Source organism: Alligator sinensis, unplaced genomic scaffold, assembly GCF_000455745.1.
Source record: "Alligator sinensis unplaced genomic scaffold, ASM45574v1 scaffold721_1, whole genome shotgun sequence".
Taxonomy (NCBI): Eukaryota; Metazoa; Chordata; order Crocodylia; family Alligatoridae; genus Alligator; species Alligator sinensis.
The window spans coordinates 1,493,724-1,513,867 of NW_005841857.1; the positions used below are offsets into that span (position 1 = coordinate 1,493,724).

Consider the following 20,144-nt stretch of genomic DNA (forward strand, 5'->3'; position numbering starts at 1 on the left):
ATATGGCTGGTTAATAATAGCTATCGGCCCAAAAAATCTTTTATTGGTGCACCCCTCATCCTAATGCAACTGGAATGCAGATAGTGAAAACACCAGCAAAGTAAAGTATACAAGCAGAGAAGTGGAAAGAGCAGCAGAATGAATGAAGTCTGCCGGACATCTCATTGTGCTCTAAGTTTTCTTCTAAGGTCTTAGATGAGCTCTAGAGAACCTGCTACAATAGGATTTAACCATACCCCCATTACTGCGTTCTCCCAGACCATGCACGTGCTTTGAACCCTGTTGCAGAGTAGAATAAAATCTTCTGGCTAAAGATCTACTGCATCATTTCGTGGTAGTTGCAACTCCTTGGCAGGGCTGTTGAATGCCAGCAATCCAGGGACGAAGTAGGCAGCTTGATCTTCTTGCCTATCCTTTGCTACATTCTAGTGTGTTGGTGGGATGTTGAGAAGTATTTGCATTTCTGTCTGAAGAACTGGGAGATTGGATAATAGGATTTTTACTTGGTCATTGTATACATCTGAAATGATGAGTAGATAGCTAGACACACAACTTCAAACCCAAACAAGAATGAGTAGTCTTTATTTTAGTTTTATCAGCTTCAACATTATCCTATTTTATTTTTTTTAAAAGAGCTACGTTTGCTAAAATAAGACCATGGAAAATATATCTCCATATGTGCCACAGTTGATTTTTAATCCTTAATAACTTAGCTTTTTTTCTGTGTAATACCAAGAGGACTGAATTTTCATTATAAAATTATGATCAGTTAAGGGAGTATTAAAAAAGGAGGGCTGCTTTGAGTATATATGAACACAAATAAGCATTTTATGTAGTTTTCTTTATAACTTTAATAGCCAACCATATGTTTTTAAACTATTTCTTTAGTTGTTCTTGAGTCCAAACCAACTGTACCCTATCATATTTCTGCTTAAGGCAAGGTTTTACAGCTACATTATAAACTCTTGAAAATAGGGGAGTGGTTTAATGGAAATGTTAATTGTTCCATAACCAGAAATATATATAGCATGTGTTACTGTCATTTAAAACATATCAAAATTATTGCTTATTTGGTATCTTATAAAAGAGAAAGCATCAGGATCTTAAACAAAAGTTGCACTGATTTGCTGATTGAATTTTGATTCAAAATGTGTTTCTTGGTCTTGAAGGGGAGGTTTTTTAGCAATCTTTAATTCTCTGAAACAGCCGTGTATTATGAAGCTTTCAATACTTAATTCTTTGAAAGGCAAAATTTGAATCCTCTCATTGCCAGTCTTGCTGATTAGTTGCTTGATTTAATATTTTCTTCAAGTTTCCTCATATTTCTGGGGTACACGTGTGATCTTATCTGAAGAACAGATGTCTCAAATGGTTTTTCTGCATTTCTCTCTCTCTCTCTTCTATTTCTGGGCTTAACTTCTGGATTCTTTCTGTCATTTCCATGGCCAGTTATCATGGTTTTGCAGTTAGAATTGTAGGTGATAATTCTGGTGATTATGTGAATCAGAAGAGAATATATCTCATTCTCCCATAGCTGTACTGGCTTTCCAGGTTGGCACTAATAACATTTAAAAACCGTGTCCAGTCATTTTAATAGTACTTTTATCAGTAGATCCAAGTGTTTTACCTACAGGGATGTAGGTTGTAGCTGTGTTGGTCTAAGGACATAGGCAGACAAGGTTCTTTGGGTGAATCTGATATCTTTTATTAGACCAACTTAAAAGGTTGGAAAAAATTTTTTGCAAGCTTTCAGGTTTAAAAACCCTCCATCAGGCTGAGGAAGTCTCTGCAGTTGGTGTGTGTTCTTCCTCGATGGAATGAATAGTAAAGAAGCCAGAGGCTGGGCTGGTGTGCATGTGAGATGGGCAGTGAGTGAAGATGTGAATTAAGGAGTCAGTGGGTGAGAGACAGGCTTGGGGTTGTGGGGAGAGGGAGAAAAGGGGGATGAATATAGCAGTTAAATAGCGGGGAGGTACTTGGGGAGTCAGATGTCAGGCAGGTTATAATGTGTCATAAATCCAATGTCTATACTTAGTCCATGATTTTTAGTATCCAGGAGGTTGATGAAGTGAAGTTCGTAGGCTCGTCTCTGACAAGTGTTTTGTAAGTTTCCTTTGAGAATTAGAGCTGAGAGACTGGAGAGAGAGTGGGTTTTTTTGTGAGAAATATGCCCCCACCGGTAATTGGGTATTCTTGTCTTTGATAGATTTCCGGTGTGCGTTCATTCTGGTGCGCAGTTGTTGTTTCGTCTCTCCTACATATTTTCCATCAGGGCATTTGGTGCATTGGATGAGATGTATTACATTTCTAGAGGTGCAACTGTAAGATGCAGGGATGCTGATGGCTCTTGTGGGTGTAGTAATTGTGGGGGAGATGTGTTGGCAGGTTGTACATGTCTTGTCATGGCATGGTGTGGATCCATTCAGTGTGTTCTGGGATAGTGCTTTACATAGGAGCTGAATATAATTGTGCCTAATATTCCCATCTGTGGATAGGAGAAAGTGGGGGAGTGACATGGGAGACCACATGGAATCCCTCTGGCAGAGATCGGCATAGACATGGATCTCTAGAGACAGTCCAGTGCTTTATGCACTGTGCAACACTGACTCCTTTGCAAGCTAGTATTACTCTGAATATCATTGGGAACATATCAGCTGAATGAGGAAGTTAGCATTTTACTTACTAACGCTTTTAATAACAGCACTTATTATTTGTATTGCAATAGGACCTCAAAGGACCTAACAAAAAATGAGTGTCCAGTGAGCCAGATGCTCTAGTTCAGTCCATGTCTCAAAGAATTTCCAGTCTAAATCAACAAGACAAACATTGGGAGGGCAAGCAGAGGTGATTCGACTTTCTCACTGGAGTCTCAGCAGGTTAGCAATAGAACTGGGACTAGAATCTGTGCTGTTAACAGTTTAGAGCAGTGGTTTTCAACCTATAGTCCACAGACCTCTAGGGGTTCCCAGTCTGTCTGAGGGGTCCATGAAAAATGCATCCGATCAATCAAAACTTTATGAATACCCACACTTATAATTCAGACGGGTCCATATCTCCATTTGAATTATTTTAGGAATCCACAAATGAAGAAAGGTTGCAAACCACTGCTTTAGTGTAAAGACTGCCTTTATTCTCTGTGTACAGCACAGTGCACAGTGAGGTCCTTATAACACCAGTTTTCAATCCAGTGTCTGTTTGCTGGATCATGTTGTCTCGTTTTAAAAAGACTTCAGTTTTTAGGGATCTGTAGTTTGTGTAATTTTGCAGATTTGACTACAGGTTAATTAGTGACATGCAGTTGATAATTTGTTTTTAGATATTCTTCTCTGTTTCCAAGTTATGTAGCTATGTTAGAATGACCACAAGAATAATGATGGGGTTCATCCCCCCTGGCTAGTATCTTGACTGCTACTAACTTGTAAGGTGTGAAAAATTCATTGAACACATCATCCATGTTGACAATACTCAGTGAATTGATATGTCTTCTCTTGCCCCTTCTTCACTCTCAAATTCTCTGTATTTTCTGTGGCTAAAGCAAAACATTCTTCCATTTGAAGTCTTATTTCTGTTTCTACAGTTGGATTTGTTATGTTAGGAAACATCTGGGATAGGGGAAAAGTTAGGTTTGCTGACCTCCCATTTCATTATGTTAGATGTCACACCATTGAAAGTGGTTAAGAGCTGATCTGAATAGAACATCCTGAAAAACCTCCTCTGAATTTGAGAGTTGCTATTTTAACTTTTCCTAGAAGGCTGTTCTCCTTAAATGTTATATCAGTACAGTGTGACCCAACATGTTTATTAATCTGATATGGAAAGGACTTTTTACATTCAGTGTAGTTCTCAGGGCAGACCCCCCCCATGAGAATGATTAGTCCTCTCCTGCAGCAAATATCTGTCTGGAAGGACTGACAATCTGAGCAAGTTGGGTGGAGTCTGCCCTTAAACAGTGTGCCATGTGTCCCTGGATCTGAACATAGAATCATAGAAGATTAGAGTTGGAAACATGAAAGATTAGTGCTTCCCAAGACTTGGGGGGGGCACAATTTGTGGCGGCAGCGTCAGTGGTGGTGAAGTGGCAACGGCCTGCAGAAGCCGGCGGCACGGTGGTTGGGGAGGGTTGCAAGTGGTGACCACCTGCAGAAGCTGGCGACAGCTGCCAATCTCAGAGGGGGCACGTGTCCCAGCTATGAGTCACCTATGGTTGGAAAGGACCTCAGGAAGTTGCATCTAGTCCAACCCCCTGCTCAAAGGAGGACCAGCCCCAACTCTGTCATCCCAGCTAGGGCTTTGTCTAGTCAGGTCTTAAACACCTCCAAGGATGGAGATGCCACAACCTCTCTAAGTAACCTGTTCCAATATTTTACTATCCTCCTAGTGAAAGAGTTTTTCCTACTATGCAACTTAAACTTGCTGCAGCTTGAGTCCATTGCTCCTTCCGTCACCTGCCACCACTGAGAACAGTTCAGCTCCGTCCTCGTTGGAGCCACCCTTCAGGTAGTTGAAGGCTGCAATTAAATCCCTTCTGTCTTCTCATTTCCAGTCTAAATAAGCCCGGTTCTCTCAGCCTCTCCTCACCAGTCATGTTCCCCAGCCCCCTACCCATTTCTGTTGCTCTTCACTGGACTCTCTCTGATTTGTCCACATCCTTTCTGTAGTGGGGGCCCCAAAACGGAACACAGGACTCCAGATGTGGCCTCCCCAGTGCTGACTAGAGGGGAATAATCACTTCCTTGGATCTGCAGGCAGTGCTCCTACCAATTCAGTCCAGTATGCCATTAACCTTTTTGGCAACAAGGGCACACTGCTGCCTTATGTTCAGCTTACTGTCCACTGTAAACCCCAGGTCCGTTTCTGCAGAGCTGCTGCTTAGCTAGTTGGTCCCCAGCCTGTACCAGTGCATGGGATTGTTGCGTCCTAAGTGCAGGACTTTACACCTGTTCTTGTTGAACCTCATGAGATTTCTTTTGGCCCAATCCTTCGGTTTGTCTAGGTCTCTCCAAATCCTAGCTCTACCTTCCAGCACATGTACTTCTCCACCAAGTTTGGAGTCATCTGCAGACTTGCTGAGGGTGCACTCCATTCCATCTTCCAGGTCATTTTTGAAGATATTGAACAAAGGCTGAGGTACTCCACTTGATACTAGCTGCCAACTAGACATTGAGCCATTTAGTGCTACCCTGGGAGCCTGATGATACAGCCAGTTTTTTATCCAGTTTATCCAACCTGGGCTTCCTTAGCTTGCCTATGAGAATATTGTGAGAGACCATATCAAAAGCCTTGCTAAAATCAAGATACACCACATCCACTGCTTTCCCCACATCCACAGAGCCAGTCATCTGATCATAGAATGCAGTCAGGTCGGTCAGGCATGACTTGATAAATCTGTGCTGATTGTTCCTGGGGGATCCTGCCCATCAGTTTCCTTGAGTATGTTGAAGTCCAATTTTCTGAAGTCCAGGGTCCTTACTCTGCTGCTCTCCTTCCTGCCTTTTCTCAGGATCCCAAACTTGGTCATCTCGTGGTCACTGCTGCCCACATTGCCATCCATCACTACATTTCTGACCAAGCCTTCCCTGTTTGTGAACAGCAGGTCAAGAAGAGCAAGGTCTCTAGTTGGCCTCTCCAACACTTGCATCAGGAAGTTGTCTCCAACACTCTCCAAAACCTTCCTTGATTGCCTGCGCATTGCTATATCACCCTCTCAGCAGATGTCATGGTGATTGAAGTCCCCCATGAGAACCAGAGCCTGTGATTGGAAAACTTTTGCTAGCTGTTTGAAGAAAACCTCATCTACCTCATCCTCCTGATCTGGTGCTCTATAGCAGCCCCTCACCACATCACCCTTGTTGCTCTCCCCTCTGACCTTAACCCAGAGACTTTCACCAGGCCTGTCTCCAGTTTCGTACAGGAGCTCTGAGCACTCGTACAGCTGTTTTACATACAGCATAACTCTCCCTCTTCTCCCCTGCCTCCCTTCCTGAACAATTTGGACCCATCCATGACAGTGCTCCAGTCATGCGAGCTTCCACAAGTCTCTGTTATTCCTGTCATGTCATAGCTCCGTGACTACGTCTTCCTGCTCGTCTCCCAGGCTCTGGATTTGTGTACGGACACCTGAGGTAACTAGCTGATTGCCCTGATTTCTCAGGAGGAATGAGAAGGCCTCCTCTGTTGCCCCCTCCTGCTTGTGCTTCTTCTGGGTCACCCACTTCCCTACTTACCTTAGGCCTTTGGTTTCCATCCCCTGGCAAACCTAGTTTTTTTAATTAAAAGGCCTCCTCACCAAGTTAGTTAGCCTGTCTGGAAAGATGCTTTTCCTTCTCTTCAGCAGGTGGATATCTCTTCCTAGCATTCCTTCTTGGAACAACATCCCATGGTCGACAAAGCTGAAGTCCTCCATGCAATGCCATCTGCACAGCCATGAATTGATCTGCAAGATGCATCTACTCGTGTCGGACCCTTCTCCTTGAGCTGAAGGATCAAGGGGAACACTACCTGAGCCCTTGTCACTTGCACCCAGAGCCCTGTAGTCACTTCTCATCTGCTCAGGGTCACCCCTGGCAGTATCATGGGTGCCCACATGAATGAGCAGCATGGGGTAGTAATGAGAGAACTGGATGAGTCTTGGTAATCCTTCCATGACATCTCAAATCTGGGCTCCAGGAAAGCAGCAGACCTTCTGAGACAGCAGGTCAGGCCGGCACATGGATCTCTCCATCTCCCACAGAAGGGAGTCTCCAACCACCACCACCTGTGGCTTCCTCTTTGTGGCAGTGGTCTAGACCCTTGCAAGCTTGGGGGTGCCTGGCCTGACATGGCCTCTTCCACCAATGGAGCATGCTCCTCCTCCTCTGTTGCTAGGGCTCCATCTCTGTTCTCTAGGCAGACCACTGCATGTGGAGATGAAGACTTTTGCTTACTGCCAAAGTTTACAAGCTTCCAACTTCCACCTTCCTGGGTGTCCAGGTCCTCTTCCTTCTCTAGTGCTACCTCTGGCAGTCCTTTGTCCGCAGTCCTAGGGGTCTCCTTCAGCATTGAATTGATGAAGTCCTCATGGCAGAGAATGCCTTGGGCCTCGCCGTCTACTCCTGTAGGTCTCTTGCTTGCTCCCTGAGGGACACCACCAGGAGGCACCGCTCACATCGCAGGCACTCCCCGACCTGTCTGTCGCTGGAAGGACCCTGCAGGCTCCACAGCAGGAAACCAGGACCTGGGTGGAAGCCTCGACAGTGAGTGGTCCTCTCCTGGTGCAAGCAGGGGACAAGCTGGCAGTGTCTCCCGCATCTGTAGTTTGGATAAAGGAAGAGGGAAGAGTGTAGATATGAAGATAAGAAAGGGTTTGCTTGTGGCTAGCTGTTAACACACTGGAAAGAGATCAGGAAGTCATTGTGGAGAGTTAGCTAAAACTCGGTGCTCAGCAGCCGTCAGAATGGCAAACAAAACGGAAGGAATTATTAAGAAGGGGAGTGTAAGTAAAATGGGAAGTATCATTATGCCCTTTTATAAATCCATGGTGCATCCACACCTTGAATACTGTGCCCCGTTCTGGTTCCCACACCTCAAAAAGGATATCGGAAAACTAGAGGAGGTCTAGAGAAGGGCAGCGAGGATGATTAGTGGTATAGAGGGGCTTCCAGATGAGGAGAAACTAAAGTGGCTAGGCCTATTCAGTTTAGAAAAGAAGCGCTTGAGTGGAGGCATGATAAAGGTTTACAAAATACTAAATGGTGAAGAGAAAATAAATAGGGATTTATTATTTAGTCTCTCACAGTACAAGAACTAGGGGTCATAAAATGAAGCTGGTAGGTAGTGAGTTTAAAACTAACCAAAAGAAGTACTTTTTCACACAACGCGTCATTGAAAGGGTGGAGCTCATCGCCACCAGATGTTGTGGGAGCTGCTAGTTTAATCCGATTCAAAAAGGGAGTGGACACACTCCTGGAGGAAAGGGGCGTTAGCAGCTGTTGAGCTGGGGATAGAGCCTGTGGATCAGAACTTCGTAGACCCTAAGTGCTGGAGGCTGCAAGGGAGAGGAACAGCGGAAATAACCCTGGTTGTTGTGTTTGCCTTGCTCTCCCTCTCCGCATCCACGCTGCCACTGTGACAACTGGGCAAGATGGACTGTGACCCAGTCAATGGCAGTTCTTATGGTCGTAAAAGTCCAGGGTTCCCTGCACTCGCTTTACAAGAACAAAACCTCAAGACGTGAAAACTGCTACACAGGCTTGCCTCTAGAGGCTTTTTTCTCTTCCTGTAAACTCCATGCTGTAATGCACAGAACATTGTTTAAGTGCCTTACTGCTGTCTGAGGGTCACACAGGGCTAATAATTATAGATGGCAACTTTCATTTGAAAATTTCAAATCAATATACTAATTTTCTTGTCTAACTAAATATATGTGAGCCGGGCTAAGTCTCATCCCTCTCCTACAGGTCAGTAAATAAACAGTGGAACAAATTCAGATTTTCTAGCACTGAGGGCAACATTTCTTCTTGACGCTAAAATCGAGTAAAGGTATCAGAATCTGGCCCTAAGTTACTTGTCCCAGGTTTGTCAGCTAGGAGTAGACCCCCGATGTCCTTTACTCTTCTTCTTTCTAGACAGGACTGCTTCTTAAGAGCATGCATTCTTCTCACGTATCACAATTCACGGTTTGCTTAGGAATAGCTTTTGATTTTCATCCCTTCCTCAACCCAAATACCTGCAGCAACAAAAAGAAAAGCAGGTACTCTGTCCTACACATTTTCCTACACTTTGGTCCTTGTACTTTTGCATTTTATTTTTAAAATGCTTTCAAAGCTTACGTAGATTTTTTAAATCACCATCCCCCATAAAGCATAGGATGCAGTGCTGTGCACCGCTATGTATCGTTCTCTGGAATCGGTGACTCATTGCCGCTTAACAATGAGGTAAAAACGTTGGTATACATGAAGGGCTGTATCTGTAGGACCTAGGTAGTTTAGCAATCTGCGACAGTGTGAGTTTGGATAAATAGGAAGAAATGGCTGGGATGATTTTGGTTTCTGCAACTGAGAGCATATATCTCTTTTGTATTACTTGGGTTTGCAAACTGCAGATTATGAATGATATTCATCTTCTCGTAGCTGAGTAGTTCGCAACAGCAGCGAGGAAGCAATTTTTTTTCTTTCAGTTGCAGACTTGACACAGTGATCTAGGGCTTTCATCTCCAGACTTAACAACTCTAATGTGGTATGCATGGGGCTGCTCTTAAAGACCACTGTAAAGCTCAGCTAGTGCAGAGTACAGCTGGGCCAGTTCACTATACAGCATTTGATGGAGGCACGAAGTTCTCCTTCTTAGTCATTGTTGGCTTCATTTCGTTTTTGGCTGAATCACAAGGTGGGGGTTTTCACTGTCCAATTCTAAATTATTTCAGTCCTGATTGTCTTTTTCTCTTCCTGAAATAACATAATGGTTCCAGTCACAGCTTAGTATTTGATTTGGTGGTGTAAAGAGGAGGCCTTGGTAATGGAGCACCTCTTACGTGTCCCTTTCTGCCAGTGATCCAGTAGGGCTCAGCTTTGATCTTTGCGTTTCAAGGCCGATCTAGAGAACACTTCCGGATTAGTTACGAATCTCGACAGAATTTACTGCCCTGCCTCGGGTCTGGAAATGCAGTCAAACTAAAGCATGGACTGTTTTGCTTATGAACCTAAGTAGGTTCAAAATGGCTGGAATCGCAGGTCTTTTTGAGGGGCGTGGGTTAATTGAGACCAAGAGGAAGCTGAAAGAAAGGAGTCGTGTTTGTAGCAGAAGAAGCTTCTGTGAGCAGTTGGAAGAGACTTGGCTGCTAGCCTCCTTGGATATTGTACATGTGTGGTATAAAATACAGATAATGCTTACAGCTTTAGGTAGGGGCTGGATGAATGGCAGTGCGTTGAAAAGAAGCATTTTGAAGGATCTGGTAAATATCTGAACAAGTGTTTATTTAGGATTTGCCATAAAGATTTTTATAGTTTTATGAATCAGCACAAAATTGAGGTGCAACCAAAATAATTTCATTTTCTCTTTCTTTTTTTCTTCCCCTTTTTAGAATATGACAGATACCTAGCATCTAGTAAAACCATGGCAGCGGCTTACCTTGATCCAAATTTAAACCATACTCCAAGTTCAAGTGCAAAGACTCACCTTAGTACTGGGATGGAGCGTTCTCCAGGGGCCATGGAACGAGTCCTTAAAGTCTTCCATTATTTTGAAAGTAGCAGTGAACCAACGACGTGGGCCAGCATTATCCGACACGGAGATGCTACAGATGTCCGAGTGAGTTCCTTTTTAACATTCCTATGACTGATGCTGGTATGTGTTAACCTTGCACGCAAGTGTGACAAGACAACTCTAGAAGCCAATAACACAGATGTTCTGCAGTTTATTATAAAATCTTTATCCAGCATATGCCGTGAGTCATATCAGGCAAAGCTTTAATTTCTTAGAGCAATTTTCTCAAAGAAATGACAGTTGTACAAATTGTACATTAACTTGACAGGGCTGTTGACATTAATTTATTTCTCATTTTCTGTTGTATAAAGACTTAAAAATGGGAAAAGAGTGACTGGACTAGATTCCACCTGCTTAAATGATCTTTCAGCTGTATTTCCAAAAAGGCAGTGCAATGAATGAGCATGACATTTTAAGGAATCATCAAAAGAAAGCTGGGCCATTTAAATTATTTATTTCAAAGAGGATGGTAAAACAGAAGCAGCATATCCACAGGGAAAGCACAGAGAAATAATCTAATATTGAGGCTGTTCTTTACAGTGTACAGGAAGATTGTTTTCCTCTTCAAGGATTTAATTCTGTTGGGTTAAATTAGAAGGAAGTAGAAGGGGACTGTCTAAGCGGACAAAAGAACAAATGTCTCTTGTTTTGTTTCAGCTTTTCCTCCAGGGACTCAACTTTCTGCTTGTTTTTTTTTTTCTTTTTTTTTCTCTACTTCCACTTTTGTTTCTACTATTTCTGTTCCTATTTCTACTTTAAATGAAGTCTAACTATGAGCTCCTGAAGGAAGGCAGTATTTTGAAGGGAAAATTCTGGAGACTTGGATTCTAACTGCCACTGACTATTATCTGCACAAGAGAAAGCTGTTTTAACGGCAGCAAAATGTGAAGTCTTGAATTCCCACTCCTCTTTTCCAGCTGTTTATCCTATTCGGAAAGAATTAAACACATTTCCAAGGGAGGGTAAGCCTTGTCAGAGTGGCCATCGATTTGTGAAATGTGCAGAGTTCCAGTAGCCATCATGGTCCAGAGAATATGCTCGATAATGTCTTTTATTGGGCCGTGTGTGTAGTTGGGAGAACTGTCAGACAAGCTTACAGGTACAGAATGCCCTTTCTCTAGTCTTTTCTTAGACCAACAAGATTTTTGCAAAAAAAAATGTATTTAATTGCTTTAAAAGCTTTCTGGCACAAACACCCTTCATCAGGCATTGGAGAAAAGATAGTAAAAGTTCTCCTGGTTTCTCTAGTCTGACCTCTTTCCTAAACACAGTTGATCAGGTAAAACATATTACCAGATGGATCCTGGGAGTTCTGTGGCAGTTACCTAGGAAATCTTCTAATCTTTTCAGCGGCATGTTTTGACGTGACTGGGCTCTTGGGGCACCAGGGCAGCCATCACTTTCATTTGCCTTCGTGCCACCAGCAGAATGGCCCGGGTGCAGGCAACAGGCGTCCGCCACCCCTCTCGAGTTTAATTCAAACAAGTAGGCATCTCATGTTCAGAGGCACCTTGAAAAGTAGCTGAGTTATAAGTACGGAAGTCAATGTCAGCCTTCCATATTTTTGGATGGGCTTCTGGAATCACTTTTTGAGATTTGTCCCTTCAAAAATATAACTGATTTCTGTCCACCTTTATCATACCAACATGTTCAGGCCCACCAAACAGCCAAAGTAGATCTCGGTTGCTTACCTCTTTCAACACCGGGAGTCTTTATGCAGTTGTTTAATTTTTCTAGGCTATTTTTCTATGAGACTAAAAACTTTTTGTCCTCTCAAATGAAAGCTGAGATTCTTCTTTACATTTCTCATTCCCCACATCAGAAATGCCTGTGGTTGTGGCCTTTGCAGTATCCAAAACTAACTCTGGCAGTTTAAGGGTAAGTTTTTATGACCATTACAAATGCAAATTCGCCATCTTTGTTTTATAAAAACTAAACAATGCTAAAGGTGAGCTCAAGAAAGAGAGAGGCTCTCAATTGTGTATTGGGGTGTACTGTGATTTTTATATTTTTCCTGGGTCCAATTGCAGCTGATTTCTTTGGATGCTAGTTTCTGAGAGAATTATTTTTCCCTGCATGGACCCTTTTTAGCCAAGAACGGGAAGTGTACCTTGGACAAAGGACAGGCTACTGAAATGCTTTGTTCATGTTCCCAAAAAATAAATACGAAATTTTGAATCTTTAGAGAAACCGGGACAATTTCTCTGTAAGCTTTAATGTTGTGGAAATGAGTGTGCACTGTACGCTAATGATCCAGGGCAATATGCATTACCATATTTAGGTTAGATGCTACAAATCATTATTGGCACAAAAGTTCATGTTCAATTAACATTACTGGTGTTATATTGAGATGAACAACTGGAAATGAAAACAAAACCACTAGATTTTCTGCAGTCTGGACGTTCCCACCTTTTTTATGGAAGACATGGAAGCTATATTAGAACCTCCATGTGCAAAATGGAACAGGTTCATTTGTTTCAAGTGCTGCTTCTTGAGGCAGTTGTGCCCTTTTTTGTGTTAGTCTTCACCTGGCAGCCTGGTTTCTGGGATCTTGGCCTGGGATCCTTTCCCCTTTTCAAAGAAAGCCTCCATTCTGCTAGTAAAGAGAAAAAGTTGGTAAGTGCACTAGTGTCACAGAGAGGTTGGGATCCTAGTTCATGATGTGTTTGCAATAGCATGACTAGTGTAGGGCAAGGGGGGGCACCAGCCTTGGATGCCAATTTGGAGGGGTGCCAGCCTGTACCCCTGCCATCACTGCCAGACAGGGTTCACAGAACCAGCCCTGGCCCCAGTAAGGCAGTGTGCAGGGAGCTGGACTCTCAGATGAGCCCCTCCTTTTCTTGCCCCTGCTCAGACCCCCTTCTTCCCTTTTGTGCCACAGAAGCTTTTAGGTGTTTGGCACAAGAATCCCCCCATCCCTATCTAGAGCACAAAAATCACTAGTTGTGCCTTTGATATTTCCTCATTCGAATATTTCTGGGTTCCCCTTAACCAAGATGAGGGTGTTTGGCAGCCCTTGCAGCTTCCCACATCCCAGCAGGAACTTAGCTTTTTTCTCATCCCTATGTAACTTTTTCTTCAGTAACTGTTACTGTAAATAATGAGGGACTTAATGTCAGTCTTTGCCAAATTCACGGATTCTCCCTTTTAACTATTTAAAACAAGTTCTTACTGTTTTTCCTTATTGAAGTCTGCTTTTTTGGCCATCACATCGGCTTAGAAGCTTGAGTGTGAATTCCTACCCATATGAATCCCTACACTGTATTCTTATTGCTAAAACCGATAGTCTGGTAAAATTTTACTAGTCGTCCTTTTTAATTTTAGGGAAGCTATTGTATTTCACTCCCCATCGTGTTTTCCAGACCCCATGACTTAATGGGTTTGGTTGTGTGGTACAGGTGGGTATGAAATAAGCCAGTATTATTTACCTAGACAGAACCAAATCATTTCATTTTTCCAGTTATGTTTTTCCTAAGCAAAAAAATCAAATGTCAAGTTATTTCAGTTGCAAAGATTGAAGTTTTGTTACAATGCCAGACTTCTGGTAAGAGCAAATGAGACTAGCTGGCATTTACTTAATCAGTTTTAATAATAAGAGTCAAATATATCTGCATTTCTAGCATTGCCTACATATATATAAAATAGCATCTCTCTAGACTTTGTGGCCAGTTGTCTTGCTAGACTTTTAGCCCTTCAGGCGGACCATCTTTAGTCCCTGGCATGACAAAAGAACCGTCTGTAGGAGAGGAGTAGCTGCTTCAGGACTTATGTCTGGAATGTGTCTGTTGAAATTTTGTAAAGCTGGAGCTTGCAGCTCTATGCATATGTCTACACAGCATTATTTTCTTGTTTCTGGAGCCTGATCAGAGGCTTGTTTGAGGCTGGTAATTCAATCCTTCTCATTAGTGCTTCCCAGCCCTCCCCCAGGGTTTGCTACTGCATGCCCATCTACAGAAAGCATCTCCAGAGCTGGTTAAGAAGGTTAACCCTCCCCAAAGGCATATGTCTAGTGATACTCACAAATAGATTCTTACTCCTGCTGGGCAGACTTAAAGGCATTTTGCAGCTGTCCTTCAGGCCCCTGGCACACTTTAAATTTAATGGAGCAATGGGATCTGATCCCCAATCCCAACAATCATGCCTCCTTCCATGCACACATTAGGATCAGGGATTAAATCTAAATTGCACAATTACTGTTTGCCAGTACCAGGGGATCCCAAGATCTTTTCCCCCCAACCCAAAGCCTTGGCCCGGGACTGACAATCGGCTGATTCTCGGCCCCATTCATTCGGTAAATTTGGAATGGCTTATTTTTATGGCTTATTTGCACCTTAAATCACTTGCATGTGTACCGCCCTTTTAATTTATGCTGCAGATAACACAATTAATGTATAGAGGGGGCCTCAGGGACTTCCAGAGGCCCATTCTCCAGCTGTATGCCCCTTGGAACTGAATTAATTTAAGGGATCGCTCCAGAACCCAGACAAGCCCCCAAAAATGTTTGTTTAGGGCTAATAGTAAAGAAACTACGATTCTCTTAGATCAGTGGCTGTCACCTGGGGGTACACATACCCCTAGGGGTACTTAAAAAGGTTGTAGGAGGTACACAGAACGAATGAGAAAAAGTTACTAGCGGTGCACCAACATAAGGAAAATCAACTGTACCGGCAGTTGATTTATTGGCGGATGTGGTCGATAAATACCCCATACATGTGCACGGCCGCAGCGCAGCATGCAGGTGGCAAGGAGCACAGCCCGGCAGCGTGGAGAGCAGCCAGGTCTGGCTGGTAAGTCTGTTGTGAGCGAAGAGGCGTGGGGGGGAGCAGATAGAGTCCCACACAGTGAGGAAGCAAGTGGGGCTCAGGCAGGGGCAGGCACTGCACAACTGGGGTGCAGCGGGGGGACTGAGCCGCAAGCAAATTGGGTGGGGGGGTAGTTCCCACTGCTCTACGCACCCCGGGAGGGCACGGGGGTATGTGACCCCAGATCTGTGTGCAGGGCAAGGGCAGGCTGCCACTGTGGGCTGGAGCCAGGGTAGCACCGGGCTCTTCCCAGCAGGGGGCTGGGCCGGGGCTATGCTCAGGGTGGGCAGCAGCAGTGCTGGGAGCGGAGGCTATGGTGAATTTGGGGGTGGCTGCAGCTTTCCCCATAGTCTCCCTCGCAGTGCCACCGCTGCTGGCCCAACCCCCACAACGGGAAAAGCCTGGCACCACCCCAGCCTCAGCCCACAGCGGCCGCCCGCCCTCACCCCGCATGCAGATCTGGGAGCACACGCCTCCCGTACTCTCCCGGTGTGCGTGCAGCGGCAGGGGCCACAGCTCCATCCTGAACCCCGCCCCAGCTGGGCAGCACCTGCCCTTGTGTCAGCCCCACTCACTCCCTCACCGCAGGGGCCTCGATCTGCACCCCTCCCCCCTTTCCCTTGCAACAGACTTACCAGCCGGACTGGTATGTCATGCATATATTAATAATGAATTTAAAGTTAATTAGTGTAGCCTACTTTATATCATATAATTGGTAACATTAAAAACAATAAAAAATATAAAGGGGTATATGAGCTGAAACTTTGAGACAGAAAGGATACACTTGTTAAAAAAGGTTGAAACCCCCTGCCTTAGATCACAAGTGCCTTTGAGCACTTGGTATCTCAGGGGAATCTCTTAACTAGGATGGGCCCATCCATAGCTGAGATTCTTGGAGCAGAGTACTAAGTCTTTTCATGAGGGACCAGTGCCTGATGCAGCAAAAGATGGTGACATTACCAGAGTCTCATCTGTATTCAGGAGAGAGGATCATGCTCATGTTAGGGGACAGAGACACGCATTTATTACCTTTGCATCATCTCACCCAGAGTTAAACTGCTGACTTATCTGGAAACCTGAAATGAAAGGTACTACTAAAAGAATAGAGAAGCCCTTGGCTAAGTGCCCTCTGCTTCACAGAGGACCTGAGGGACCTTTCCAGAAAGATGAAAAACGCAAGTTAGATACTGAAAACTGTATTTGGTCAGGACAGGTCTTTGGCAAATGTTCGCAAAGGTGGTGGCAACTGTACACAGTATCCTGCAATGTAAGAGCCTGCAGGATGGAAAAGAGACTGTTTTCCTACAGAGCCCTAGTTACTCCCGTGTCTCACATGGTTCATATAGACTGGGAACCACTTTATTTTATACAGAAATGAGCACACTGATGGTTTAACATATAAAACAACATTGTCATTTCAAAGCCTTGGATGTGGCTTTTTCTAGCTGGTTAATGTTGAAATGAGGTTGTGTTCTGAAAAGTGACTGTAAAAATGGTATTATAGGGTTCTATGTCCCTGTGTTTCAATTATGTGCTTAATTTGTAGGCATATATGTTTCTGTAACTTCCAGACCTTGAAACGCAGCTAAGACTAGAGGCCAATCTTTTGTTCTCCTTCCTCCAAGCTCATAATAAAGGTAGCACTACTTAAGGGTTTTGTTTAGCTATTATAGTAACATCTAGGGCAGGGGTGGGCAAAATGCGACCCGCAGGCTGGATGCGGCCCATGAGGCCATTCTATCTGGCCTGCAGGGCCACTAAAAATTTAGAAAACGAATATGTATCTGCCCCTGGCTGCCTGTCATGCGGCCCTCGATGGCTTGCCAAAACTCAGTAAGTGGCCCTCCACCCAAAATAATTGCCCGCCCCGATCTAGGGGCACCAATCATGATCAGAAATAGGTTCTGTGCACTTACATTGTATTGTGTTCCTCTGCACCTGGCTTGTTTTTTATGGAGCAGTTGACTGAACCTTAGTAATTCTGTGTGTGTGTGTGTGTGTGTGTGTGTGTGTGTGTGTGTGTGTGTGTGTGTGTGTGTAACATATATTCTTTTGCATGTGTGTGTATACATACACATGCAAACGAATGTGTGTGTATATATATTTGTGTGTACACACACACACACACGTGTATAGTAGCAGTCTCCAAGCCTTTTAAGTAAGAGATCACTTTTTGAATTAAAATGCAGCCCAGGATCTACTTTGCGCCAGGCTACCAGGACACACACAGGGTGCTTGAGGATCACCAGCTCAATGCTGGTAACATTGGCTTCAGCAAGGATGCAGGTGTTTGTGAGGCAATCTTCCCATTTGATGTGGAGGATTTTCTGGAGACATAGTTGGTGTTACCTCTCCAGGTTCTTGACGGTGACGACTGTGCATCACCCATATTTCACATCCATAAAGGAGAGTGGGGATGATGCCTGCTTTGTAGACTTGGATCTTAATGTTTTTCCAGAGATTGTGATGAATAAATTCACCCTGAAGCAATTTCCCAAAAGAGGTGCTTGCACATGAGATCCTGTGCTGGATCTCTTCATCAATGCTCACTCTCTGAGACGTGGCTACCGAGGCAAGGGAAGTGCTCAACTACCTCCAGGGTCTTTCTCTCGATGTGGGGGGAGAGGCCATCATATTCATAGCCTGGGACAAGTGCCAGCAGGGCCAGAAAGCCCAGAAGTCTGTTGCCCAGGACGGGGTGTCTTATTTTCCTGTGGCCCACAAACCCTCTCTTTGGTCCCTGCAGTTTCTCCTGGCCTCTAATGCTCACCCTATAGGTCTCCCTCAATTCCCAGCCTTTCCTTCCTTTAACAGACCCTCCTTAATTCAGATGTCACTGCCTTAGCCAGCCACTTCCTGGGCCGCAGGCTCCCTGACCCCCTCCATTTCCAGCTGTGACCCTACTGGCCTTCGGTCCTTACTTAAACCCTGGCCCCTCTCCTAAGCCAGTTGAGAACTTCGTCTCTGGCTGTGGCCCTCCTCAGCCTTTAGCCCATCTCTGGGCCCTGGCCCCACTCCTGGGCCAGTGAGACCTTCGGGCTCCCTGGTCCTGTTAACATTTGCCCCTCCTGGGCTACAAACCCTTGGGCTCCCTGGCCCTGCTGACACTTGCCCCCTCCTGGGCTAGAAATCTCCAGGTTTATAGCAGAGTTCAGAAAAGAAAACTTAGTGTTGCTGTCTAATCCTTTTGAGAGATGCTTTTTTCTTTCCTGTTGCCACCTGAATGCCATCCAATATAAAGAGGACTCTCCTACACCTTTTCAGATCCCTTTTGTCCCAGAAGAGCATGCTGAAGTGTAGGAACGTGGATAATTAAGGCAGTTTTCAAATTTGGATCTTTGCTTTTGCTCGTAGTACCCTTCATTTTGATATTTATTGCTTTTTCTTTGTTCTTTCTTACCTTTTGTTCTCTCCCCCAGTCTCCCATCTGTTTCCCAAACTCTGCCCTTCCATTGTTCCTCCTGGTCTGGCTCCACTTGCTTTCTTGACCATCTCTTACAAAGTCTGTGTTCTTCCATTGTTTCTTGATTAGTTCTCCTCACAATACCTTCATTCCCCCAAGTCTTTTCTGCTTTTGACTCTTGAGCCCTTCCTTGGGTATTTCTATACATGGGCTTGATTATTATATTGCATTCAGTCCAAGGCCACAGCAGACCTAACAAGGTCCCTATGGCACAATTTACAGAGATGGAATGGAAAGAGGCTTTAATGCATCGAGAGCCAGCTCTATGGGGCAGGAGAACATCCGTGGTGTTATGTAATTATGCTTACGAAGTAGTAGGGTTTGTTCTGTTGGCAATCATGCAGTACTTGGGAAAGAGCTTCAGCAAACAGAAGACTTCTTGGGCGTCCACTGGGAATGGACTCGAGCCTGTCATCGTTAGCAGCATCGGAATGCAAACAGAATCAAAACCACAGGTTTTATTAAACATTGCAAAGAACTAGGTCATCTCCTGCAAAGGCCAGGTCTGTCTGGAACTTGTTTCTGCTTATTCTCACTGACGCATCTATTGTTGAGATCATGGAGCTAATTTTGATTAGCAATAATAACCAATGTAACAGTGATTTGTTATGCTAGCTAAATATGGGCATTGTTCTTGAGCATCACTGTCAACTAGCTAGATATCTGGCACTGTCTGCTCTTTTCTTTATAGTTGTTTAATTTTTATCCTTTTCTTCAGCACGTACCCACATTATGGACTAGTACCAGAACCAAAGGGTGGGCTTATAGGTATACTGCTTGTAAGCAATATATATACTTGCCTGCTAAGATTCCTAGAAATAGCCCTATAAATATAGCTAAATAATCTTTTGTATAAAAGTAGCTGTAAACAGTCCCTGTTTGTACCACAATAATCTAGTTAACTGCAACTAATGAACAAAAATAATTTTGGTGTGTGGAGCGCCTTTTCTTTTGTTGGTGTAGTCTTCTGAAATAATTGGATAAAAAGCAACATGCAAAATATGTTGATTAAAGGAATAAAAAAAATAATAGAGCTACCGTGACCAAGTACAGGGAGCATGAATAAGCATTCCAGGGTTCTGCATTTCAGAGATTTAAAATCTGACTAATTTTGGAGCTTGGCACAATTAAGCTTGTAACTTAAACTTCCGGTATGAAAAACTGGTACGTTCATTGGAAATGTTCATACTTAACACTTGCATAAGCACTTGACATGCGTGAAATGTTGCACAAACAGTAACATTTGCGGTGACCGTGTGTGGGGAGGTATGTCCCTGTTCCTAGGCTGGGAACCTTGCTAGACATAGGTCACCAGCAGGATCCACACTTCTTTGTACTGTGCAGTGTCCCCTAAACTATACTCTAGTTTAGGACGCACCGTTTTTGTCTCATGAGCTCATTTAAAAAAACAAACAAACTGGATGCACTTGACCCCCAGACGATTGCAGACATTTGTTAGCTATGGTTAGATTTGAAAATAAAGTCACAGCTTATTTCCGGCTGTTCTAGTCTCTGCTCTACAGTTGTTAAGCAGTTAAACTGTTTGTCTGGAAAACACCGATTAAATATTCTAATCACTATTAGGAGGAGTGCCTCTGGCAAGGCTTTCCAATTTGGGAAGCCCCTTGTGCGCATGAAAG

General features: G+C 44.0%; 1 protein-coding gene across 14 annotated transcripts in view; it reads left to right on the top strand.

The window, feature by feature from the left end:
* PTK2 (protein tyrosine kinase 2) overlaps positions 1 to 20,144 on the top strand; it is a 312,007-nt gene that overhangs the window by 116,785 nt on the left and 175,078 nt on the right. For all 14 annotated transcript variants that reach the window (XM_025214534.1, XM_025214537.1, XM_025214598.1 and 11 more), the window contains exon 3: positions 10,058 to 10,284. In XM_025214534.1, coding sequence (XP_025070319.1) covers positions 10,090 to 10,284 — 195 coding nt within the window. In that variant the 5' untranslated portion in view covers positions 10,058 to 10,089. The remainder of the gene's footprint in view (positions 1 to 10,057; positions 10,285 to 20,144) is intronic.